This window comes from Epinephelus lanceolatus, chromosome 14, assembly GCF_041903045.1.
Source record: "Epinephelus lanceolatus isolate andai-2023 chromosome 14, ASM4190304v1, whole genome shotgun sequence".
NCBI lineage: Eukaryota > Metazoa > Chordata > Actinopteri > Perciformes > Serranidae > Epinephelus > Epinephelus lanceolatus.
Window position 1 is genome coordinate 27,089,160 of NC_135747.1, and position 27,928 is coordinate 27,117,087.

General features: G+C 40.8%; 1 protein-coding gene across 1 annotated transcript in view; it reads left to right on the forward strand.

Moving 5' to 3' along the window:
* The window catches only part of cckbrb (cholecystokinin B receptor b), a 44,215-nt gene extending 33,138 nt beyond the window's left edge, over nt 1-11,077 (forward strand). The window contains exon 5 of the mRNA XM_033616460.2: nt 1,103-11,077. Within this exon, the coding sequence (XP_033472351.1) occupies nt 1,103-1,647 (545 nt within the window). The 3' untranslated portion in view covers nt 1,648-11,077. The remainder of the gene's footprint in view (nt 1-1,102) is intronic.
* The last annotated feature ends 16,851 nt before the right edge of the window (nt 11,078-27,928 follow it).

The window sequence follows — 27,928 nt, forward strand, 5'->3', positions numbered from 1 at the left end:
GTATATCTGGGAGTATCCCCTGCTGCAGTCCCGTCTCCCCTCTCTGTCTCAAGCCCCTCCCACCAGACGAGCATTGACATATGCACATGCTTCATACAGTAACCCAGTGTTTCCCAATCTTACTATTTAAAATGGGTAAAATCTTATCTCATTGTCGAGTTGCATGCAGCCCCTCCTTGCCCCAATCTGGCTCTCTCTGTTTATCAAACCACAACAGACGTCTTCACAGCAGGCAGCAGCTCTGGAGACGGACCTTCAGTCAGCAGCTGTAACAACTACAATTCAGCCAACGTAAACCCCAGAGTCGGGGATCACAGCAGTCTCTGGCCAGCTGTGTCATGACTCTGAAAGTTTGCTGATCCAACAGGGAGGGGCAGGCAGTCTAGGATCAGACCCCCTGCACTGGGGTTTGTGCTGGATGAATTCAAGTTGCTGAAGGTCCGTGCCTATAAAGCCCTTTGAGATGACATGCTGGGATTTGAGGCTCCAGCAAAAGTTAGCTACATTAACATGAACTTGAATTAGTCACAGCCATGAGCCCCAATTAGCAGAATGCTAAACTGTTAGCAACATTCTCTCTCCATCTCTGAAACACCTCACCAAAAACGTGTTTTATCTAGTTTGTTGTCAGACTCTCCTCTAGACTCTCTTTTTGGTAGTTCCATCTTCCTTTTTTTTGGATGCTTTGCAGTGTAGGTAGGTGTTGCCAAGGCTGGAATGGCAACTTTTTCTGTAATACTTTTTCCACCATTGAATCAGGCTTTAATCAGGCTTTAAGCCCTCTCTCTGAAATGACCTGTGAGTGGCCAAAGTCTCACATCACGGGCTTAATTTCCTGATAACAGAGCCAAGAGGAGGTGTAGAAGTCTGGTTTTCTCTCAGAGAACTTTTATTGCAATATGATGAAAGGTTGTTGTGGCATTTTTGTCCAATGATGCAAAGAAACAAGAAACAAAAACGGCCTACCTCAGCTTTAACAGTGCCTACAATGTGCAGGGAAAGCATTAAGTGTCACAAAATGAAAGCGTTACTCACACATCAGGGGATGAAGTTTTAATTACATATAACTGACAGAAGTATTCCTCCCTTTTAAACCATACAGATGTGAAGAATGGACTCACCTCCACTGTGTTGACTGGCAGTGATGATGGAGATGGTTGCTATGTGAACGTCGTCCAGCGGCCACACTCGATGGAGATGTCCACCATGTCCTCATCCAACAGAGCCATCAAGGCGGAAAGACCACGCAGCAACACATCTGAGGCTAAGCTGGAGGCCAAGAAGCGAGTTATCCGCATGCTGGTGGTCATTGTTGTCCTGTTCTTTCTCTGCTGGATGCCACTGTACTGTGCCAACACCTGGCGAGCTTTCGATGACATCTCTGCCAAACAAGCCCTCTCGGGGGCACCCATTGCTTTTATCCATTTGTTGTGCTACACCTCTGCCTGCGTCAACCCAATTATTTACTGCTTCATGAACACACGCTTCCGCAAAGCTCTGCTAGCCACGTTCTCGTGCTGCGCTGCCCCTTGCCACCGTCGCCATCCTCGCCGTGGGCTACGGGACAACGAGGAGGATGTTATGGCAACGGGAGCATCCATGTCCAAGTTCAGTTACACTACAGTCAGCACCATGGGAACCTGCTGAGGCAGATGGATGCAGGCACAATCTAGAAGAGACAGTTACTACGGCAACACAGCACCCCACATCCTTTGTCTTTAGGCCAATGCTGTACTCATAGGGACAGTGATGTGGAGTGGAAAATCAGGCCATATAGTGTAGCAGCATAGAAGCTTCACCCATGACTGTGAGTAAAGTTACGTAGGGATCATTTATGGAAACACAGTCTTACAGTGTAAATACCTCCATACAGTAGCTATATTAAAAACAGCACAAAAAATTATAGTTATTTCTTGTCACAGTGGACCAAGGCAAATCGTTTGCTTAGATGTTTACGGTGGGGTGTGTGTGAGTGTGTGTGCGTGAGTGTGTGGTGGTGGTGGGCTGTATGATAACTTCATCACGTAGCTATAAAAACAGGAAGATCGTTTGCTATGTAATTTTTAAATTGTGTTTTATATTTTGCTGTCAGTTGTTCATCCATGTTAACGATGGTGAAGCAATTGCCTTGTGGACTAAGTGCCTGGTTCTAAATACTAGTGTGTTATATTTGTCTGCTGCTGATTTGCCTCATTCATCACAGGCACCATAATCACAGGCAAATTGTAACCTGAGGGGTTGTGGAAGTGGAGTTTACAGACTTAAAATATGTTCCAAACAAACTGAAAATCCTCCTCAGAAGATAAGAATTTCCTCCAGACGGGACCTGATAAATGAGTCTGAAGCAGGAAACGTGCTATAAACAGCTTAGATGGGCAGTGGTGATGCCTTGTGTTGTGGTTGTACACTAGCCAACTTTGTGTTTTTGAGTTTGTAGAGGCAGATTTTCTGTGTGTGCTGCAGTGTTTGTTTGTGTTGTGTCCTCATAGGTGAACACAGTAGCAAATGTTAACAGGGTGACTTGAAGGGTTGTGTTTCTTTCTAGTATCAGGACTCTTGTTTGAGGGCAGTACACAATTCGCTGGAGAACATCTGAGATGGAAGTTGGGATACTTCAGAGACTACTTCACTATCAAAAGACCACTCCATATGTACGGTATAAAAGTAGTTTTATTTGGGATGATGAGAGGATTAGGGAAAGATGAGGTGAGGATCGAGTTTGATGGTGTGATGATGTTAAGGGAAGGGTTGAAAACAGGGTAGATGGACTGGTCCTGAAGGTCGGTAGGGGTCATGTATGATGGGGTGATTGTGGTCAAGAGGGATGAACAGGGTTTAACAGAGTTGTGATGAGGCTGGAGCATATTAAACTGTATTAAATAATGGACGTAGCCACCATGACATCACCCATTGGTTTCTGGACTCCCATTTTTAAGGCTCAAATTTAGCATTTTGGCCTTTGCTATCTTGATGTTTTGGAGCCACATTTTGATGAGAGGCTGGAGCTGGGGAGGAGCAAAGGGTGGATCTGACTGAGGAGCTGAAGACACTGTTGGCGTCCCGCCCTTAATTATGCTTAACTTTAAGCCTTAATATCACTTAAAGGGATGAGTTATATGAAAACTCCCCCCTGTGCAGTTGTCATGAAGGGGAAATAGCTAAACAGGCCCAAACTGTTTTTTGTGCCAGGCTATAAACATTTTTATTTAAGCTGTAAAGTTGGGCATATTAACATGAGCGTCAATTGGGACTGACTGGCTTCTGGAGCCAGCCTCAAGAACTGCAGTTTTTAGCACTTTCATGTTGGCTTCATTTTTCAGCCCCGGAGGTTGTTGCTTGGTTGAGTCTCAGGATGGGGACACGTCCTTTCTGACCTTCGCCATGCCCTTGGGGGTTCATATCTGGGACCTTCTTTTTGTTAGTAACGATGCTAGCGGCTGAGCAGGAAGAGAAGAGGAGAACAGGGTTTGGGGGAAGGAAGGTCATGAGATCTGACAAAAACAGTAGAGAAAGGGATAGCCACACCTGAGACCAGGTTTAAACAGAATTAATGGGCACAGGTGGGAGAGAGACGCATGCTCTTGTCACATTAGAAAAACTCCCCTTAAAAAGAGGGTGCTCTATATTTCTATAGATACAAGGACTTTGATGAAGTCGCCAGAGGTAATCTTATATCTTGAAAAAAAAAAAAAAAAAAACTTCACTGCAGCCTCACAGTATGTTTTATGGAGGCAGCAAGAGGATTCAGTAACTACAGTGAATACAAATATGTTCAGTGATAGTTCAGTGACTTGCAGTTCCTGTTGAGCTCACCTGCAGGCTACAAAATGGCAGCCAGGTTTCAGAGGTCTGTGTTTGTCAGGCCCTGTCTAGCACACTTGACTCTGGCTCTCCTGCGCACCTCGCACTAATTGCATTACAACCTCAAACCTGCCAGGCTGAACAGATGAGCATATTTCACTGAGTGCACCAAAGCACAATGCTGTCAGCCTCTCAACTAATAGATGTATGGACTTGCTTTTGTGAGCTTTTTTTTTTTTTTTTTTTTTTGGAGGAGGAGGATTTTAGATTGGCCTGCAACTTTTGTGGTTTATTGTGTGCACCGTTCCCTTTGTGTTTAAAATATAAATCATAGTGAAGCCTTTCTATGAGACTAAAACAGTGTAAGAGGGGGGAATTTTATCAGCTGTAACCTCTGTGTTATGCAAAGTACAGCAAATGACAACCTTGTCGACAAGCCTAGACGATAAAATCGTACACTTACATGCTAACAAATTAATATCTGCAGCTCCTGTTCCTATGTCATTAAAATGAGACAACCGTATATTCTTTCCGCTTCATGTCAAGTGTACGAAGGAAGGCAAAGTGACAGCAGAACATTGCCTTCACCTTCCCCTTAGCTCACTGTGCAAACTCAGCCCCCACCATGTTCGAAGCACAAGAGGCACACATTCATCTAGCTGATGATTGTCTCTGGGCTTCATGACCCACTGCTGATTACCATTGGGCACTGGGCCTTTGTATATATGGCTCTGGTTTTAAATGCGCACATACAATGATGCCATAGTGAGATCATGTGTGTCCTCAAATTGAAATGCCCATCTGGTCTCGAAATCTTGCTGTCAAGCCTTGGAAAAGCAGACATTTTGTATGGTGAATAAAGTTCTCCCGCAGTAAAAACAGCCAGAGGGATTTATGTGTCTGCTAGAAGCATTTCCCACATAGAGAAATACTGTAACGCTGCTGTCTGTGTTGTTGTTTATGAGAGACGCTTGGAAAGCTTATTTTTTTTTCATAGAGAGTGAGGCTGTGAGAGGCTGATTTCCCTGTGGTGTCATAGAGGCCGTTTGACGTTATGACTTGCTCCCCAATCTACTGCATCTCATCCAGTCGACACACACACACACACACACACACACACACACATACACAGACTGCCCCTGTTTAAACTAGTTATTATGTACTTGCTCACAACCAATTACAGACATGCCAATAATTAGTTATTTTCCTCTTTGACCAAATTAATACTAGCCATTAAATTAAAGCTCAGTGTAAAAATAACTGTGATGACTAATATGCAGTGGGTAGTGATTGTATCACTAATTACCACATTCCAAATTATGTATAAATGTCAATGTGAACAGAGGTACTAAAGGTTACTTTAAATGCCACCCTCAGTCCTCTGTTTTAAATTTGGATGTTAGTGATCCCACTCACAAGTTTCATATTATATGTCACGCGGACAGAAATGACTCTTCTGCACAATATCTACAGATGGTGTTGCCAAGGGTGCCATGAGTTCAAAGCTGCACTAATTCACATTAATAGTAGATCAGTCTTCTATGTGTAATGTGAAAGGGGTCAGTCACAGTGACAAACCCACAGAGGATTATCAGCCATCTCCACAGTTCCCTTCAGCTACTGAGAGTGTTTTGGCCTTTTTTTTGGATCATAATTTTGGTTCTCTGGCCTGTAACTCTGCTCTCATCAATTCTGCAGCAAGCTGTTTTCAGCAAATAATCCGACCAAACAGCAGACAGACAAAGTTTGTGACTATTTGGTGAACATAAAGGAGAATCTAGCTGCTTGAGACCTGTATATTTCCCTCAGGAGCTGGTGGAGACCAAAACAGAGTTAAAAGGACAGCAAATATTGGACTTAAATTCACTGGGTGGCCAAAAACATAACTGAATATATGCTAATATAGCTTTGTTTCTGCTGAATGTGCACGGCAACTGTTAGCTAACATGTGAGCCATAACAAGTAAAAAAAAAAAGTCAATTCTATGAAAACAAAACAAACAAACAAATACCAATGGTGTTGTCATATATATGTATATGTGAATATAGCTATATATTTAAATTGCAATGGTCAACCCTTTAAAACCCCTTAAAACCTGGAGCAACACCACTTTTCTTGTATTTAAGTATTTAAGCCCAGTGATTTCTTTCAAAAACATGGGAAAAAAGGCAATGACCAACTTGATAAGAAATGTCCCACAAATCACAAAAAAATTAATAGATTTAGAAAATTATTTTTTTTTAAACTAGAGGGAAAATAGCTAGGAAAAATCTATTTATGTTTATCATTATTATTATTACATATATATAATTATGATACAGAATTATTGGAATTATTTATGCCTTTTTTCAGGTCATTTCTTTGTTTGTTTTTTGTTTTTAAGTTTGTTTGTTTTTTTGTTTTTGTTTTTTTACTAATTTTCTATTTTTAAAATTTTCTCCTTTAACTAATTTCTTGCAGATTTTTGGGGTCATTTTTTCTTTAATTGCTCACTGCCTACTTCCCATGATTTTGAAATAAATCAAGCCAAATTGCTCAGGTTTCAAACGGTTAATTGGTGACTGTAAATTGCCTGTAGGTGTAAATGTTAGTGTGAATGGCTGTCTGTCTCTATGTGTCAGCCCTGTGATAGTCTGGGGACATGTCCTGGGTGTACCCCACCTCTTGCCCAATGTCAGCTGACATTGGCTCCAGCTCCCCTGTGACCCCTAACAGGATAAGCAGTAACAGAAAATGAATGAATGAATATATATATATATATATATATATATATATATATATATATATATATATATATATATATATATATATAGATAGATATACTCAGTTCATCCAAATTATAAACATTATCCATATGAAGCATGCCATTCCAATCTTGCAGAAATGTTAGGGCCTTAGCATTTTTTCTGAGCATCAGCATCTTTTTTCAGTTGTTCCCAATGAGGAGGGAGAGTATACAGCTGCATGTGGCGGCTTAGAGAAGAGTGCTCTGACTTTTTTGTGCTGCCACTCTGCTGAGCGCTTCTAGTTGTAAATCTCTGCCCTTTTCAGAAAGGTGCTGGTGTCGTCACTGCCATTCCTGTAGCTACTGTCTATCCCAAGCGTTATGGTATGTCAGTAAGAAACTATCACAGCAAAGACTGAATGTTGTTGGTGAGTGTTGTGCCTTTACTACTGTACATATTGTAAGCTTTGTTGTTAATTGTGTATTTAACCCTCTGTTAAAGTAGCATAAAGTTATCTATATAGCTAATGATAATGATAGTGTTGGCATTGGCAGCTCTGTTTTTTTTTCCTAAATAATGCGCAGGGATGAAGCACTCCCCAGCGCCCTGCCACTACTTTCCTGCCAAAGAAAAATTCTACATGGACACACACTCTCAGTGAGACAAATGACACCCTTTAAGTTTAGTCAAGATGACAAATATGGCTGTTATTATAATTAACACTATGATGTGACAATACACAACACACTGTAAGAGGGGTGAAAGTGTTCTCTGCAATTAGGGATCCTTCTCACATTCACACAGCTAATCAATCATGTTCAGTCAAGACAATGAGGTGGCCTTTATAAAGTGACATGTCTTCACTCACTCCCGTGATTATTATGCCTCCTCCCCACAAAGCTGTTACCGGCTGTGTTGACTGATCTTTCCCTCTTCCACCTTGCCCCCCCCCCCAGTTCCAGCCTATTATCATGCTTGATGATGGCATCTCATACCTTTAGCATTATGCTCTGCTGAAACTCTCACTGCCGCTTGGATTGCAGAGCAGGTTCATGAACAGAGCCCATTCCTCCATATAAAAGTGTAACCATTTGTTACAATAAATGGTCCTTTATTCTTTGATGCCAGTGTCACTGATGCTGTGCTCAGAGAGAGGGGGGAGTGCTGCTAGTGAATGATAAGGACACTGTCCACAGGTGTTGCAGAGGAAACCTCTGGGGCACAGGTGCTGGCAGGGTCGGAGTTGTTTAATGTGAGCAAAGCTGATATTTGATGAGCAAAATTGCCTGACTGGGCTGCACACCCAGGTAAAAAAAAAATATAGAAAAAAAAGCTTGGTTATCTGAGCTTTGCCTCAAGATTTTGGCAAGGTTCCCAACTGAACATGTAGTAACTGTTGGTATTGCTGTGATAAGTATTACTTTCAGCTTGCCCTTCAGATATTAATATAAGTAATTTGATAGTTAAGTTACATTTAAAGCAGCTTTATTATTATCACTATTAGACCAGCCCAATCCCCAGCAAAAAATGTTGGCATTGTACTTTTTTTGCAAACCAGGAATACATTATATTTTCACGTTTCATATGTATCATATCAACATTTCTAAAGTGATGTATATGAGCTGATTTTGTCATCAGGAGGTGGAGGGGATGGTGGATGCCGTGTTACCTAGGCAAGATGTCACCAATACGTAGACCACTGTTCAAGACCAAAACACAACAAACCAGGTTGTTTTGCTTTTTGTTTTTTGGGGTTTGTTCTTTTAGCAACCAATTGCTGTTTTTCCCAACATGGACTGTGCCATGAAAAGCAGTTTTTCTTCCAAGGTATGGCTGTGTTTCTTGCCAGGATTGTGCCTCCAAAACTAGATATTTTAAGCCGAAACATGATCATTTCCCTAACTATAACTAGATGTTTTTTGTGCCTAAACTCAACCACATGTTAACCACAGTGTTGTTGACACCTAAAGTTTCAGTGTATCCGTAACATAGTAACACGCAAATGCAACGTATCCATTGTTTTCAGAAATGTTCAATGCCAACATTTTTTTCTGGCAAATGGGTTAAAGAGATATTAATTCTAATTCTAGTTTGTCCCTTTTACATGGTTGAATTGTCCTGTTAGTTGGCCTCTAACAAATCCTCCACATTAAATTACATAACGTAATATATTATCCTCTTCCTTTGCCCCCATCAAAATAACTACGGCCGCTAGAGTGCTTTGGAACGTAAATATTGTTTTGGGGTATTTGATGAAATAACTGCTGCTGTTCTTCTTAAGCCCAGTTCAGACCAGTTATTCACAACAAGACGAAACTGTTTGGAGCATTAAAGAGAAACAAACACACACACGCACACACACACACACACTTTCATGGACTGATTAACTGGCCCTGGTTATTCATATTATTGTGGCATATTTTTTATGAATTCAGTCCATCTGGTGCTCATTTTGTTTCTGCTTTTCACCGTTTCATCACTACAACAAATGCAACTGTAGCCAGTATCTCACTCTCACTATCCTCATTCAAATATTAAGAGACTAGAAATTATATTCTGCCACAAAATAATCCTCAAAAGCTGGAAATCTGAACAGAAGTACAGAGTTGTTGCATAGAGATGATACACTGTCCCATCTAGTTGCATTGGTGTGAATCCGCAGGGTTTTAGAACGTTGCAGAACGGCGCATTGCAAGTAGTTGCCTGTTTCAACTTATGTCATTGCGAATCTTTGGTCTGAACTGGGCATTAGGAGGACAGTCTTGAGGCCTCAGGGCAAACAAAGCCGGGCCCCTACTGTGTAATGTGTGTGTAAAGTTCCAGATATGCCCAGTCCAACCAGTGGGCAAATTTGTCTTTTCTAGAATAGTGGAGAAATGGCGACATTCTTACCTTAACCCTAACAACTGCTGATGCTGCTGAAACCTAACCAATCTAATCAATGAAGGGATCAAGCACTAGCCAGTCAGAGGGAGACTGGCTATCCTGAGATTTACAAATTTGCAACCAGACCTTTTTTTTTTAAAGGCTGTCACAAACACCTTTGTTGTTTAGTCGCTTAGAACTGACAGCTCTCATGCACATGCGCAGCAAGTCAAAGTGTGAGTTATGTTTTAATATAGTCTTCAGGGTTGTATCAAAATCAAAACTGAAGATTCATTAGGCATTAAGCCATCATATGATCCGTGCAGAGTGAGTGTAGAAATAATATTGTGGAACATGATGGCGGGGATTAAAGACTGTGTCGTCTGGGTATTGTTTCATTAGTGTTGATGCCTACCGTCTCTGGGGTGAATTTTGGATTAGTGCAGCCATCTTCCTGTGAATGTCAGCGACGATATGACACAAGCCTTGTTTAAAAACATGCAAATATAAATTGTGCACCCATACAGTATCTGCTCATCTGTATCCTTATTAATATTCACACAGTATTCTGACTTGTCCTGAAATCAGGTGTTAACATTGTGAAATAAGTATTTTCTTGTATATTTGCTTGGTGATGTTCTGTGAAGGAAAGAGCTGATCTTGTGTTTCAGTGATCTGTAGTAATGTTCCATATTTCCGAGCAGCTTGTTGAGGCCGCAGGCTCAACAGGGACGAACAGGGATGAAGGGTTAAAGAAGCATATGAGGGCACATTTAGATCTACTCGAACGGTCACAGTTGCCTGGCCACCATTGCCTTAAGTGTGTTTTGAGTGTACAGTATCTGTATGTCTATGTGTGCAATGTGCATGTGTGTGTGTGTATATGTGTCCCTCATGCATTTACTATTTACTGTGCGTATACATGAGTCACTGTTTAAGGGAAAACGAGAGCAGGAGAGGAAAGTGTTTGGCAGCCTCGGTCCCCAGAAATGCAGACGGAGCTTGCTGCGACTACTATCCTCTCTGAAACAGTGACAACTTTGAGAAAACAACCTGTGAAAAATAGTTGATGTGGTTTTCTTGGCTGCTGTCTACGCTGTTTTCTTGACAAGTATGTTTGTGCTGCTATGATGCTATAAGGCCTTAGGCGTTTACTCGTGGTTTGGAATGTGTAGTTTTCCGCTCTGGTTTATGCTCTAGATGGAGGAGGTTCAACAGGTCTACCTCCCTTATGACAGCGCAGATTCATCGTTATTATGATTGTTATTACAGCCACTATTCGTTGTTGCTGACTTGGCAGACAGAAGGGACGTGCTATCTCTCGGCATGAGGATCATCTGGATAGCATTTGTATATTTTAAGTATGGAAAGTGTGAATGAGTATGTGTGTGTGTCAGAGATGAAGCCAGGATCATGGCGTAGAGGCAGATTTTGTGCCATTTGTCACATGTGATCTTTGAGATTTTACGCTGGCTGCTGTCTCTTACTAAACTGGTGATCCTCATGTCCGACAGATGCAAGTTTTCTGTTTTCCTGTCTGTCTTTCTGTCTCTGTGTCTCTCTCTGTAAGACAAACACACACAGTTATAAATGTGTATGTGCAACTGGGCCACCGTCCAGCTGGTAGTACTTTGCTTTTGCTTTTTTTGTGTAATGTTATTTAATTCTAATAAAGTCTCTATGTCAAATTACACCAGGATCTCGTTTGTATTCTTTGTCATTGTACTGCAAATATAAGTGCTTTTTTCCTGTGCTTTGGATGCTTTTTATGAATTTGAAAATACTTTACTGACAAGTTTAAGGTATACTTTGCACAAATTGTTGCTTGTCTATAAACACAAGATTCAGACTCCTCCCTCCACTACTTATATGTACACTGCAAAACTAGAAGACTTCCACCCATCTCACTCCCAACTTGTCAAATACCGACACTTGGCTCCAAACAATCTGTAGAATAAAGAATGAGAAGGTCTTCATAGGGTTGGTGGGAGGAAGATGAATGGCACAGACACTGGACTTTCACCCAGGAGACAGCTGTTTGTGTCCCATGTGAGACCAAAAATCAAAGTCATTTTTAAAAGAATTTTATTGGTGACATATTGTGGCAGAAAAAAACAAGGGTGACACTTGTATATACAAGGGGACAGATAGACATAAAGCTATTATGATGATGTATGTGGAGATATGATAAGAGATTAGATTGTCTCAGATAGGGTACGTGTTGGTTATGTGTGTGTTCATGTTTTAGTGTTTATGTGTGAGGCAGCTGTGTGTGTGGTTACTAAGTCTAAACAGGTGTTTGTGGGGTAAGCAGTAGGCCATGGGATGTGTTGCAGAGAGGCAGAGCAATAGGAGCTGTATTGATGTTAAAGTGACTGGAAATATATCTTATGTGACAGCAATATAATTTAATAGTAATATATTAATGAAGTGATATGATAATAATATAATAGTCAACAATCAATTGTAGTAAACTTTAAATTGCACAGTGATGAGGAGTGGGCCCAGACAGGTACAGGAGAGAGGCAAACAGGAGGTCAACCCCCACCCTGAGCCCCGCCAACAGTACGACCAGAAGCCCTGGTGGGACACAGCTGGCGTGGGGCAGCAAAGGGCCATCCACTCAACCTTTTTTAATTTTGTTTTATGTTATTTGTTTTCTGTGTTATTGACAGTTGAGCTGACATTTTTAATTATGGAGAAAACTTGCCATGAGCCGCTCCAAGGCCCAAGGGAGGGTGCTGGCTCATTGCAGGTGCTTTGGTCCAGCTTTGAACCAGCTAGTATGAGCAGCATACTGCACTACTGACGTATGAACATATGTGATGCTTGTCTAGTGACGTTACATTATGTTATTATCAAACGTAGTCCTTTTAAGCCAAACCATGATGTTTCTTTTTAAACCTAACCATGTGGTTTTGTTGCCTATGCGTATGGAAGTGAACCTAAAAACTTTTTTACCCATGTTCTGAGTTTATTTTGAAAAAACAGAAGAGTGCATGCATTTAGAAAAACTACATTCTCTGTGAAAATGGAAGTTTATATTGAAAAGACACAATGCATGTAACGAGCATAAATTGTTGTTATGAAAAAGTTCAAGTTTCAGTTTATTGTCATTCAAACATGTTAAAGAACATGAGGAAACAAAGTTTGTGACCCAAGTCCAGCAGCATATAGAATAAATAACATTTAAGATAGACGTGTAATAAATAATTTAATAACCTAAAAGCCTATAATAAATATAACACATTGGTAAAAAAAAAAAAAATCAAGCAGCCACACACAGTCGCAGCGATATAAAGTGCAGAGGAAAGACTGAAGCTAGAGAGTTCATAAGCCTCAAAGCCTCCAGGAAGAAGCTTGTTGCACACTCATTGTTGGTGCTCTGAGGCTGTGCAGCCTTCTGCCTTAGGGGAGGGGGATGAGCATGGCGTGTGCCGGGTGGGTGGAGTCCTTCATGATACATGACGCTCTGCTTCTGCACCTGCTGACATAAATGTCCACCAAGGAAGGGAGGCTGCTGTTGGTTATTCTTTGAGCAGATTCAACCACTCGTTGAAGCGCCTTCCTGTCAGCCGCAGAGCAGTTCCTGCACCAGACAGTGATAGAGGATGTCAACGTGCTCGCCACAGCCTCCTCAAAAAGTATGGGCTTAAACTTGCTACAGTGATACTTTGGCAAGCTACCCATCAACACCTACCTCTCCAACAGAAAACAGACTAACTCCTTGCCACTCTTTATCTCCATTCTCTCCTTCAGTGCTCGCCAGCAAACAGTGAAAGCCAACGCCAGATTCACTCTTGTTTTGGAACAAGCCATGTCCACCTGGTGTTTTGCCTCACTATATTTGCATTTTTTTTTCCAGCGTTGTGCTTGCTCTCAGATGTTATCTGTTGCTATCTGGACCTCACCTGTGTGCCATTTTTGGATGCGGGTTATACATCACTGCCCAAAGGTTGCAGCCCAAAAGTGTTCCCAACACAACAAAATAAGAAGAAAATATGAACATACAGGCAGAGGGCAGGGTCTCTGTAGATAAATACATCACCACAAACCTCTAGTGGGTCCCACATATGTGATGATTAAGAGGGAATACTTTTGTGTGAGTCTATATATTTGTTTTAGGAAAATCCAGCATGGTATTCCTTTAAGTGGAGAGAGAAGAGCAGCAAATTCATAAAGCCCCATCTGTCCGTTTCAGCCCCTGTGAGCACTTTACGCAAAGTACAATGCAGTGCTGAGACTCTATAAGGTAAAGTGCACAGGCGTTGCCATTCACTCATTCTTTTGCTTATGTGGTAGCTGTGCTCAGAGTGGCCTTAATGGAATCAAAAAGAAACTCAATGTTGGCTTATAGCTCTTTACATAGATCCTGTATAGCTTCTGCAATCACCAGTCATGTAAAATAAGCACTCGGCCTTAATGAATACTAAAACTTACAGAAAACTGCAACAGGAGCATTCAATCATGCAGTAGCAGTGATGAAAAATTTCATGCATGAGAGCCAAGCAGAGATGTGCTGATTTAGCACCGTTAGCTTGACCTTCAACACACAACTCCCTTCCAGTTGCCATCTTTTGGCAGCATTTTAACCGTGATAGATAACTGTGTGCATGAAGAGGTACTCACTAGAAAGACAAATATAATTGAGATGACAAGGTTATGTGTAATGGATGACTACTGATGAGGGGAGTCATTGCTATCGATACAGCGACTGACAAGGATTAGCACTGCCTGGCCACATTCCTGAATGGACAAGCATTTAGCCCAGAAATCAATGTGGAGTTAAAAGGATTTTGTCATTACGCCAACCTGTCAATAATGACACAAATCCTTTTAGCCCAAAGTGAGGAGAATGTCATTTATCTTGACTGCTGCTTCCACGGTGACACAGATGAAAACAAAACACTCGAAATACTCAAAATGGTGGGGGGTACAGCAGGTTTTGCTTGTTTCTAAGCAGCAACTACATTTCTCGTTTAAAAGAAAAATAAAGTATTGACTTTGGTCAGATCATTAACTACTGATATCTCTGACTGAAAGGCAGTAAATTTTAGGCAACAAATATCAACAATGGCCATTGCCTCCTAACATCCTCCAATCATCGCCTCAGAGCACCTCAAGTGGGGTCACAGAGGTCACAGAATGCCTCTTAAGGTGATGGGGGTTGGAGATAAATGTCTCCGTCAATGCACATTGCACAACAAGTAGCTGTCACCAAGCAATCTGATTGGTCGACAAGACACTTAGAATGTGTTCAAATTGGCACAACAGCACACCTTGCTCCTTAACTAAACTAAAACTATTACTCCGCCAGTTACATAGTGATGTTGTGACTGCCAAAGCTGGAGCAAAAACCAGAAGGCTTTTTATACAGCATACTTAGTTTGATGAACGGTTGGAAGAGGATGAGAAGAACACAACACAACAAAAAAAGGAGAGATGTGGCGTTTTCAGATAAAGAGCTCAGAGGTCCAGGAATTAAGTCAGAACATTCTGACTACTAACCACACCCACCTACACACTAATAAATCTGAAATATTGTTTGTTCTTTATTTCAAATGACCTAAAAAGCTAAAAGCCAACTAGAATGGGTTGTTAGGATATCTTATAAAGAAATAAGGCTATCTAACAAATGCTCATCATGGGCTATTTCTTGCAGCTGATACAGTAACTTTTATAGAATAATTAACTTAAAAAAGACAATTTCAGAACTTGAACTTAACCACTGCATTTGTAGAAATTCACCAACATACTTAGGCTATATGAGCTAAGTGGTGCATCAGATTGAATGAGTTAGTCTTATTGTTATTAAATCAACTTTCTATTACTAATATAATTTGTGGTGTTGTCAGTGCAGGTGTGTGCCTCCCTGGACTGCAGCAAGCCAGAGTGTGACAGCAGTGGAAAAAGTTAAACAGTTGTTTTTGAGCAGCTAAACGCCACCAAATAGGGGTTGAAGCAGAACATTTCATTAGATAAAAACATCTTGTAAATTTTGGAAATTATTAAAAAATGTTTGATTTAGTTTTGACTTTTGGTATTAACAGTGCTCTTGGGTTATTAATAATCATATTAATAATTATTAAAATGTTTGGCATCCTCCAGCATCTTCCATCAGCTGTGCCACTGACACAGCACTACACTATCTTAGCAATACATGTGAAGTTTGCGGATGTTGTGGCTAAGTCTGTATATGGAACATTATTTATTTCAGTAGATATTTTAGTCAGAACAAGACTGAGCTATGCAGTTTTGTGTTTATATCTGGGGGGTATTTATTTAGTTTGGGGAAACCCCACTATCTTGAAGAAGTAATCTAATGTTTTTAGCACAAGCCTATGGCATTTTACATTGTATAAATTAGCCTAGTGGCTAGCGGACTTTTCCTCTACACATATGAAGCCAGGGACAACAGCAAGAGTCAACAGGTTCCTGGCTGAGGACCTCGGACTGTATGCAGTCTGTGTGAGTGAGTTTGTGTGACAAGGAGTAATTCAGAGATATAATCTGGGACATCTGGGGTACTGAACAAAATCTAACAATCGATTCTGTGACATATTGGTAGCCAGTGTAAATACATTAAAGGAGTAATATGATCTATTTTCTTGGTGTTTGGTGAGTAGATTCTCTGCCTATCGCTGCATATGATATATAAAAACACAGTCTCCACCCACCATCAGTAACATGCTTTGTCTCACACTCTGAGGTAAAACCACTGCAGGTAATCTCACAGACAACTATGTTTATTTACACACATAATAATGAAAACAATACAATGCATTGTCTTCCAAATCTGCATTTTTATGAGCGGTATAACCCTGAAACAGTCCCTCCCAGTTGCCTCCATCAGTCAAGAACATTACCTTGAGAAAAATCCTTTCTTTGTGTTTGCAGGTTGCTTTGGAAAGAGACCCATTTATCACTGCTGATTTGCTTCATCACGTCACCAGATGTACAGATTTGTTGATACGCCAGTCTGAGTCATGTTTCATGCGTAAATGATCTCCCAGAGTGTCAGCTTTTACTGAGTTGGGGGAAAAAAATGATATGTCAGTCTGTGATGTACAGGTTTTACGTAGGTGAGGGATCACTCCTGAGGCCTGGATGTAACCTTGATGCAGTATGAGCAAAGCAGTGCTGATGTTGATACTTTTCACACTTTTGCAGCATGCAGCTTGTAGCATTGTGTTTGTACCTTCAGGCATCAATGGAGAGCATTGCCACCCCGATACCTTTCCAGATATGTACAGTCCTGCCTCAAAGGAGTATAAATACAGTGTTCTTGTGTCTTATAAGCTTTTCATTTTCCGGTTTGCATTTTAATTGGTATCCTGTGGCAATACATCCACACCAACACAGACTCTTGTGGTGACGTTGTCAGGAGGCTATTGTTGGTCTAAAGAAGGTCTTAGTTATTTGAATACAGAAGAACTGAAATGGCCGTTATTCTGCGTGAAAGGGCCTGATGAGCAATCCTGTTCCTCTGTGACCCTGTGTGTCCCACAGGGCCTGTCATGTGACAGAAATAATTGCTCCCTCTAACCCTCCTTGTACTGGACATATTGCATACTGTGAATTGAATGGAGATTCAGCCTTTGCCTCCCTGGAGAGACGAAAACCTGCACAGTGACAGGATGACCTAAACACCTTCGCAGTAAAGATTTGGGCTGTAATGACTGAAAGAATTGTCCCCTGTAGTGATTCAGAAAACTGTGAAAGAAGACTTCTGAATGAGGTTAAGAGTTTATGTTCTTAGAAAAATGTCAGGACTCTTGTGTACAGAGCCAAAGGCAGTAATACAAGTAAGCAGTGGACAAAAAGGTCTACAGCTCCACTTGTTCTTGCTGTGAAGTGACATTTTAGCTCAAGAACCACTTTACAGTGTTTTCACAAAGTGTTGGGACTGCGTGCCCTTGGGCACTTCAGAGTAACTGCATTGTGGACTGGGGTACTATCATCACATTTATATTCTATATACCAAAATCTCCTTATGGGAATGAATGCAAGGAAAGGATGAGTTATATAAAATCTTTCATATTAGTGATACCAAACCAACTTCAGAGAACTAACAGGGACAACAGCCCCCTGCTGTGTTGCCTCACGTTGCCTGTGTCTTGGCCAAAAAGACTACAGCCAGCAGCCAACCCGCACATACGTTCTACATGAGAGGAAATAACTCTCCACATTAGTAGACAGCAGTCGTCTGTAATCAATTCAAAAAGGGAAACTGGTAGACCGTCTCGATGCTAGTTAGCCACTTAACCCAATAACCAACCCAAGTAATCATGTGCCAGTAATTTGTATTTAACCCACGTAATTGTGAAGGCTGCGATCATGTGATGAATGCGCTTACAAGAGTAGAGTAGGAAGTAGTATAAAGAGCAAAGGTCTGCATAAGTAAGTGGGTTGTAGGGGTGGATGGGTCAAACAAGCACATGACTTTCCTATTGGTGTTTGAGTCTCATGTTAAACCAAGTGAACTAATAAGTATTTTTAACGTACAGTTGGGTATCGTCACTTGACATGACCAACGTAGAATTACATACTTAACATGATGTAAGATGTATGTATGATGTAAGGATGCCCAACTGTTTCTTTTCCTAAACCATATCTATGTAACTTTACATTAAAGGAGAGCTACACCCATTCTCAGTTTCGTACATGTTATTATTGTGCTCTCAGACATTTCAAAAAATATCAGTAATCATGAACAACTCTAGAGTGCAAAAACATAAATTTGTGATGTCATACGGCGTAAAGTCTGAAGCTGCTTCATACACAATGAAGGGTGAAAGATGTTATAGTACATATGTTATATGTTATATATAATGTATATAATGTATGTATTTATATGTTGGAATGAGACGTGTATGAGAACTAGAATGAATTTCCTCTTTGAGGATAATAAAGTTGACCTTGACCTTGACCTTGATGACACTGAGAGCACCCAGGGGGATGTTCTGACTATATCACTATATATTTTCTGTTTCAAAACTGAGACCACTTACATAAAATAAAGCTAATTGAGGTATAAAAAAGAAAATAAACACTCTGATATCACAAGCTTGAGACATGTCTCTCTGGATTCTGGCTTTGAGAGAGCGAGAGTGGCTCATGTTCACAAATATTGATCGAATTTTCCTAGGCCATGGAAATAACAATGGAATTCTTCATGCAGGTGGTGTAGACCCAACCATGATTCCTGAACCCAACCAAACCGGTAGGGACACCACTTTGTTGAGCGCTAATTCATTAGCTCATGTGATAGTAACCAATGTATGGGGGAATGTTGTTATATGAGATAAAAGCAGGCAAACTGGGTGTAGGGTCTGACAAACTGCAGGCAGGTAGTTATGCTAATGGACACAGTAGTACACTAGCATGCAGGCAAGCAGAAAGACAGACACACAAAGCAACATAATGACTCACATCGCTGCAACACAGCAGCCTGCTGTTTACAGAGGCACAGTAAAGGTAACAAGACCCCCCAGAGAACGAATAAGAGAAACAGAAACACAAAGCATTTGGGGGAGTCGTTCTTTCAGTAGGCTTTTTTTCTTTTTTTGAATGGAACATTTCATCAGTCGATTTCAGTAACTTAGCAACTAACTCGGTGATAAAAAGAGGGAAATAAGACCTTTTGTTTGTGTCACTGTGGTGAGATGCAAGCAACATACCAGACAAATGTGAAATGATTTGGCAGCTTCGACAAACATTAGCATGCCTGCCATTAATTTAAAAGTAAAGCATATACTGTGTAAGATCAATTAAGATTAATTACATGTGCTTTCATGCGTAAGTGCAAAAACTTCGTGTCATTACAATAATGAGCAGACACCTATTGAACACCTTTCCTGAAGCTGGGTGAAAAACATTTCAGAGCTTTATCTGAGCAGTCTGGAGTTTATTTACAAAGGTTTCTGTGACATGATTGACAGAAAAATTTAAACAATTAATTTAATAATATTCATTCATTCATTCATTTTCTGTAATCGCTTATCCTGTCGGGGGTTGCAGGGGTGCTGAAGCCTGTCCCACCTGACATTGGGCTGGAGGTGGGGTACACCCTGGACAGGTCATCAGACTGTCACAGGGCTGACACGTAAAGACAGACAACCATTGACACTCACATTCACACCTACGGGCAATTTAGAGTTACCAGTTAACCTGCATGTCTTTGCACTGTGGGGGGAAGCCGGAGTACCCAGAGAAAACCCACACTGACATGGGGAGAACATGCAAACTCCACATAGAAGGGCTCCTCCACCTTCTTGTTCTCAACTACTGCAACCGAGCCATAAAATGCAAGTATATCATAATTTTCCAAAGGATTACACTTCTTTACAAGTTGTTACTGTATTTATTTCCAGGACCCTCATAAACACAACTGCATGCACTACATTATTGTCTGATCATATTTATTCCATTTATGCTCGTATGTGTGGCAGGATACTAACATGTCCATCATACTCAATAATTCAGGTGAGGAGAACCAGAAAAGACGAGAGACGGAAAGGGGAAGCTGACCATGTAACACCTACACCAAAGTAGAGCTGTAAAAAGGCAAAAGGGGCATATGGGGGGATTGGTTAGTGACTCTTCCATCTCCACTTACCTAATTGCTACATTAAAAGACAGGATGGAAAAATGGACAGAGTGTTCTGGAGAGCCATGGAATACAGAGAAGAGTGAGTTTTAATGCAGCACACAGCAATTCCACAGACCTGATGGAGGTCCATGTAGATATTATTTCCACATGGCTAAAAGCCTACCTCAGAGAAGACCCAACTCTCTTATTTTCCAAACCTTCTACTTTAAAATCCATTACGGAGCCCTTGCATTTCCTGCCTAGAATATAGATTTCCTCCATCGACTGGAGTTAATTCACAAAATTAGGCTGTTTGAGGATTTTGACAACTTCTCTGCTAAAATGAGTACCGCGACAAATATGCAAAGTGACTCTAATGGAATGTCATTGGAATCAAAACTTGAATAAATGTTTTATTAACAACCCTCCTCTCACTCTGAAGCACATGGCATGTGCTAACATTGCCTTGTTGTCGGAGTGGCAGCCGTCTTACTGGGGGAGTTGGTTGTAAGGAGGTTCAGGGATGGAGGGGCATTGTGCAGACCTGCCAGAGAGACAGACAGGTGACTTTTAGGTTGTTAATTAACACTAACAAGGTTTGTCCGCAGGGAGAAGTGAAAGTGCACCAGAGTCATGGCCGCCATCATGAGCCCCATGGTGTCATGGAAGGCTGATTATCGTTCTAAGTCACTTCAAGTTGCTATGATTAAATAATAAATGACTAACTAAACTGATATGTTGTAGTCTGTTTCTTTTTCAATCAAAATGTAAAAATGTCTTAATTTTGTGTTGTTTTGAACCAATAATTTAAAAAAAAGATGCTTCAATTATTGTCACCATCAGCTTTTTAATTGGTTGCCATGGCAGAGAAATGTACTGCCCATTTGTTAAAGGCAATTTAACTGGAAAATTGTCATGTCAGTGTAGCCTTTCTGTGTAGCTTATGGTGTGTCAATAATCACCTGTAGCCTGCATATTCTGCAGTACAACATGTATATAAATAAGTATAGCATGGTGAAACACTAAAAGCCAAAGCTCGTTCCAAAACAAAAGCATGCAGGTAGGCGCTAACATTTAGCTTAATAAGCTTGCTAAAGTAGTGTCTTTTCCATTTAAACAAATGTAACGTTCTTACCAGTGCCGACCTAAGGCAAGGCCCTTGGCAAGGTGCTTGCTGCAACTCAACAGTCAAAGTACCAAAATGCAAATATACTGCCTAGCCAACAAAAGGCAAGATAATAATATGTGCTAATTTGCTTTCAGTAACATGTTCTACGTGTGTTATAATAGTCATATAAATTAATAGTCAGTGGATAAATTAATTACAAAGGAACTTAATATATGACACTGTAAAATAATTATAAAATGTACACATTAACTTTATAATTGAACTAGGGATGCACCGATTTTGAAATTCTGGGCTGATACTGATACTGATGTTTAAAAGAACAATTTTGCCAATAGCAATGTTTTTACATTGGTGCTTTGGTTGTTGTTTATTCTTCTTTAGTTCCAGGGAAACACAGAAATCTACACTGTAAAAAAATAAATGACCAATTTTAAAGTCATTCAGTCCTTCATTACACTACCTTTGAATGAGCACAAATTTAATAATACGCATTTATTGAACAACATTTAACATAACTTTCTTTCAAATTAAAAGCATCTTTTAAAAAATTAAGCCATAAGCCTTTTTACTACATATGATACATCATAATTCCCTCTCTAATATCTAAGTTATCCACCTTATTTTTCACGGAAACACGGAGGCAAAACAGAACGCAGCCAGCTTCCGTTTTTTGTGCAACACTTCCGGTCCAGCACTCTTACCACTGTGTAAATGGGAATCGCCTTGTTGTTTACCTTGCTGAGTTTAGCTATATATATGTATATATCACATTTTTCACGTCACTATATCACCGTTTAGACTAATCTGATGTTTGTAAAGTCTATAAACACAATGACTGAACAAACATTAGTATTTTCTCTGTGTGTAATTAATAACATGGTTATCGTAGATTAGCTGGGCTAACCGTTAGCTGTTAGCCGTTAGCCGTGTCTGTAATAACTCACTAAACTCACAAAGTGGCCCGTGAAAAAAAAATTTTCTCCAGCGGATGTCTTAGTTGCAACATGATTGAGCTAATTGGAGTAGTTTCATGTCGTATCTGACAACGGGAGGCTTTTAACGGATGTCGATCCTGATGTTAGCTTTGCTGCTAGTGTTAACGTTAGCTGTCCCTGTCAGCTGCAGCCACTGATGCTTTCTAGACATCGTGATTTCCCAAAACTGAATAAATACCACACATAGCAACACAAAACTGCTTTGCTAGCTCAATCATGTTGTAATGGCTGGATGGTTGATGCGTACATGCTGATTCAGGTGCTATCAGAGCCGATCCGCGCATCACTATGGCTTAACGATCAACTCAGTCAATTAAAACAACCCGTCCTGTGTTAGGAGTGTATGCCGCTGACAGAAAGAAAGAAAGAAAAGGGAAAAAAAGATAGAAAAGCAGCGTACACCTCACATATTTATTTCTCACGTGAGAACACACGAGCACACGTGTGGCTGGCATGCAGAAGCACCGTCTGTGTGTCTGTGTATCGAGGGTGCGAGCCGCAGCGTCAGCTGCTCAGGTAGAGAGGCTATGTAGCCCAGTGTGTTTTTTCGCTGATTCGGTTCTGCAGGTTCTCTGCTGGTACACTGAAGACAGGGATCAAGCAGTTTGTCTCACTCGGGATAGATTGTGCTTTTTTGGTTCATAGTTTATGATTGACGTGCGATTTATTCGCGTTTAGAGGGAATAAATTTCCGTTATAACGGAAACGTGGGCACAGTTATCTAACGTTATACAAAATACACAGACTAACTAACTAACTAACTAACTGATTGACTAACATAAACAACTGAAAATTGAAAAAAAATTAGCTTGCACCGTTAGCTCCGGTAAGGGAAAGCATGAGGGAAAGCGGCTGACCGGAAGTCACACACAAAAAAACGGAAGTTGATCACTATTTACTTCCATGTTTGAAAATAAGGTGGATAGTGCTGTGAAAACATCAACACATTTCTCCTTTAAATAAACTGGAATTATTCAAGTTTCTCACCCAAAGCTACATTTTACAAGATTACATTGAACACGTCATGACAGCATTTTAATTTGCCTTTGCCAGACACTAATTTATACTGAATAGAGCTCGAAAGCTTCACAATGTAAATCAGTGCAACCTCTGTGAGCTGTTGGATGCAATAACTAGCTCTCGTCCTGCCGATTTCTACACTGATTTGTTGTTATTGTTGTTTTTCATGTTCTTTCTCTCCACATCCACTCCTCTCAGTAGTGTAATGGTAGCTGAGTGGGCACCAGAGAGCTTTTGAAACTTGGACTTGATAAAGATACAGCATGTTTCGGGGTTCACCTGATATTGAATAACTCACCCATCTCCCCTCCAGAGCAGGTAAGTGTTACGAGCTGGGGAGGGGGGGGAGGGCAGCCGGGGGGCAGCTGGAACCCAGAAAAATAGTATAGTAAAAAAAAAAAGGAGTAAAGATTAACATTTAGATTTTTTTTCTACCCCCTTTAGTGGCGCCCCAGATGGATAATGGCACCTTTATGTTTAAAATCAGTTACCAATATTTCCTGCATAGAATACCTTTAAAGATCATATGTATAGCTGTTTCAGCAAAACAAATATTTTTTCAAAAATAATACATCCACAGCATGTCTAGAAAGGTGTAGAATTAAAGTCTATATTTTCCTGAAAAAAATAATTACAGTAGAGAAATAATTGTTTTAGAAAATATGTCAATATCTTGATTTGGTTACGTGGCAACCTGTAGAATTGAAGAGTGGAGCAAGAGCGGGCGAGTGTGTGTGTGACACCTACTGGCCAGGAATTATGAATCCTATATCTATCCCCTTTAAGGTACGCATACTGCACTAACATTTACATATGAAAACGATTTAGAACAATTTAGTTGTGGAAATCCTGTGCAAGGCAAACATTTCCGACTGCGGAACAAGATATATTAAGTTTGCTTTGAATGTTCAACAGCTCAAACAACATTAGAGTGAGAGCAAATTCATTTGTTATTCAATTTCCTGTTTCTGTGTTAGACCACTTAAGACAAGGTCAAGTTTCTCAAACTTTAAGGTTAAAGGATGATAAATGAAACTTTGACTCTTCATCTAGATCATTTGATTATGGCGAAAACCGGCTGGTTAAATTGACATTGAATTAATTAGTGTCCAGAGAGGCACACACACACACACACACACCAAAACGATTAAATGTTTGTGTATGCTTGCGTGCAGACACACACACACACACACTGAAATCCTAATTTTCCTCTGGAATTCATCTCATCAAAATAGTTAAAGGTAATTACTGCTGTCACCTGCAACTCATTCCCTAATGATGAATGATGCGGTCGAAAGGAGGGAGGGAAAGGAAGAGGGAGGAATGGGCAAGTGCAATATGGTTGCTGTGTGTGTTCAGGATCTTATCTGTCTGCCTGTGGGATGCTGGTAAATGGCGAGAGCAGAGCTGAATTCTAACATGTTAATCAAAGATTGTGAATGTTTCTACCAAAAGGGAAATCAGTATTTAATTTAGCACTGGGCAGAACATGCACAGACACTATAAACTAAAAGGTAATACAAACGCAGGCACTCTGGAACAAACAAACACAAACAAAGAACATCTGCTACCACACTTAGATTTGTCTATTTCAAGACCTGAGATAGAAAGCAGATCCAAACTCTGCTTCAATTTAAAACCCTTGCTGCTGCATATATGATTCAGTATTGGTCCAGAAGGTTGTTTCAGTGCGCAAACAAGTGGCTCATAAAGTTTAACGAGCCAGCAATGGCCTGATAAATTACCTTTGTCATGTAGTTAGAGCGAAGACCTGCCATGAATGTCACAGGCATGAGGACTGAGTCATGGTATCTTGTTTTATTTAACATTATGTGCTTTCTGCCTCGGGCATGAAAGATCTCATCAACCTGCAATTAACCTTGCAGCTCCTCATCTCCTCCTGCCCCTTTCCTCTTGTTCTTCGAGGTGTGGATGACCGGAGGCTGTTTTTACAGATGCACACCACAGGTCGACAACTCCGGTAATCAAATCTATCAGTACTAATTGCTGGCTTCCCCTCTGTGCCTCTCACTGGAGGTAGAATCAGTGCTGGATTAAAACGGAGCACTCTTGAAAAAGCAGCAAGGATGATGGCATCAGTTAAGGTGAAGAAGGTGTCTTTGCTTTTCATCTTTCTGCTTCCCCTTTAGAGTCAGCGTTTTCCTTTTCTGACCCATCTGAGCTCACTTCCTGCTTCTGTTTGAGTTTTCACTGTCTTTCTCCTTGTGCCTCTTATCCTGTCCACCTACTCGCTTGATCTTACCAAGCTGCTGTAACTGTTGCACCTTTCATTTGAAAGTTACAACCACAAGAATAAAGGATTTTATTTAAAAATGTATATCTAAAGTTACGCTCATTTTCTGTTTCATCCGTGTATTTTATGTTTCTACTTGAACATTTTTACATGGTTTGATGATCAAAAAACGCTTTATTTTCCTCTTACTGGCTGTGCTGGGACACCTTTATTCACCCTCTGTCTAAGGGTGCTTTCACACCTGCGCTAAGTTCGTTTGCCCCCTAAGTGCGGATCGTTTGGGCAGGTGTGAACACAGCAATCGCACTCGGGTGCACACCAGAACAACTGCACTGAGATCTTCTTGAAGAGGTGGTCTCGGTCCGGTTACAAACGTGAACGTCAACAACAGACACACCCTGGCTCCCTTGCACATCACATGTCGACACAGAAAGTCCATGACCACACAGTGATATGTGACGAGGTCAGAGTGAGAATGTGTTGAATATCTTCCCAACATTTGGTACTGGCTTTCATCCAGAGTCCTACAGGTGTCATCTTTTCACGCATCGTTGATTTTGTGTGAAACTTCCTCAACTGTTTTCATGCATTACCATGAAATTTGTGCTGTGTGTCTCAAATCGCGTACTTCTGCACTTACACTTAATATTTTGAATGCATAAGTGCGTTCACACTAGGATGGAAAAATGCAGTGCACTGTGAGTACCCGGATGGCGCACTCAAAGCGGACAAGAAGTTGAGTGTGGAACTATGGGCACTTCTCGCCCTCAATGGTCGCCATCTTGGCTACGTAGCGGAAGGGGAGGGACCACTTGTCAAACTGGAAATGGCGGCCGTGGACTGTGCGACCATGAACGTCGCTGCATTGTACAAATACATGTGTTTTTTGCACTAAGCACCACTATACTGTTATCGGATATAAGCCAGCAGTATGTTTATTGGGTTAATTTATCAGGCTTTAATGATTTGGTGCTGCGAACGATTACGCAAATGCTAATGCTAGTTTGCTAACTAGCTAACAGCGGCACATTTTGACGTTGAAAGCAAATGGTGGCAGTAATACTCCACTGGCCGGTTACAATTACACATTAAAAGAAGAAGAAGAAGAAGAGGTCGAAATTTGCTGTCGTCATTTCCAGTAAGTGCACAACGGCCGTGTTTGGTTTGAGACAACACTACTCTGTTGAAATTCATGCACTACGCCATTAAGTACATAGTGCACATAGTATACTACATGGAAGTGTACTAACGGAAGTATGTAAGGTTTTCGGATAATTAGTGCTATCGACGATTACTTTTAAAGGACAATTTTTTTCATCCGCTTTTCCACCAATTACTGTCTTACAGTACAAATAGACAAGCTAGCAAGGCATTGAGAAACCTTAAGCTGTCTCCATCTGTTAAACTACCCTGGCCTTGCATGAAGTAGTGGATGCTTGAGTCACCCCTTTTAGGCATTGATCCTTGACACCAGGCCAGGTTTCATCATGTATCATTACAGGTTTGAACTCAGTCACTCATCTGGGCCAACACAGATCAGACTAAAACAAGATCTTTTCCTAACTATAACCTAACTTAATTGTTTTTCTTTGTACATAAACCTTACCACATGTGTTCACCACAGCATTGTTGAAAGGTAAAGAAACATATCCACTGTTTAATAACGTACAAATGTCACATATCCAAGGTTTGCAGAATTTTTTTTAGCCATTGGGTTGTACCATGGCCTTTTTTTTTCTTAAATGTACTATGATTTGATGACCGCTGCATCTGCAAAATCATTCAAGCTTTTTGTTTATATTTAAGTGGACTTTCAAGGACATGGATATCAGGGGTGTTCCAGGTGATCTAGACACCTGCCATGGAGACTTACTGTAGCACAGCCTCTGCCTTCTGTCAACCCACCCAACACTTAACAATAGCCTGGCCTTGGGACCACTGATGGAACACATGGTCGGTAACACTGCAGACTTTGTACGATAAGGACCAGGATAAGTGATAAAGTTTCCACTTTTGGATGGAAAGGTGCATGACACAGACAACGCTCAGCCTTGACGGGGAGGCATCCACCCACAGCAGCTTAACCGACTGGAATCCCCTGTTGACGCACTGATCTGGGAGGGCTTAACTTGTGGCTCAATACAGCAAGCAGAAGAAATAGGAACATGTCCAGGAGGCTGTGTGTTCTTTTCATTACATTTACAATCACACACAGCGCTGTTCTCATTTGGGCTGCTCCCTGAAAGTCGAAGATTTGAATCACCAGTCGGAGACCCCTCAGTCAACTGAGATTGCTTCAAGTCAAGCAGTTTTTATGTTTTTTTTTTTGTTTTTTTTTGCTGGTCAGTGTGCTGTGCAGTGCACTCCTGGGGATGTTTTAGTCCCTGGATTTTGCTGCACAGTAAGCGCTCTTGACTTTCATGATTCTCAGCTGTGGACAAAATGCAGTGGCAAAGAGGAAGAGAGACTTTGCCCTGTAAGGCTCCAAAATGACATTATCTTCTCTGTTGTAGTTAAATGAGGTGAATTTACAGCTCACAACACCTT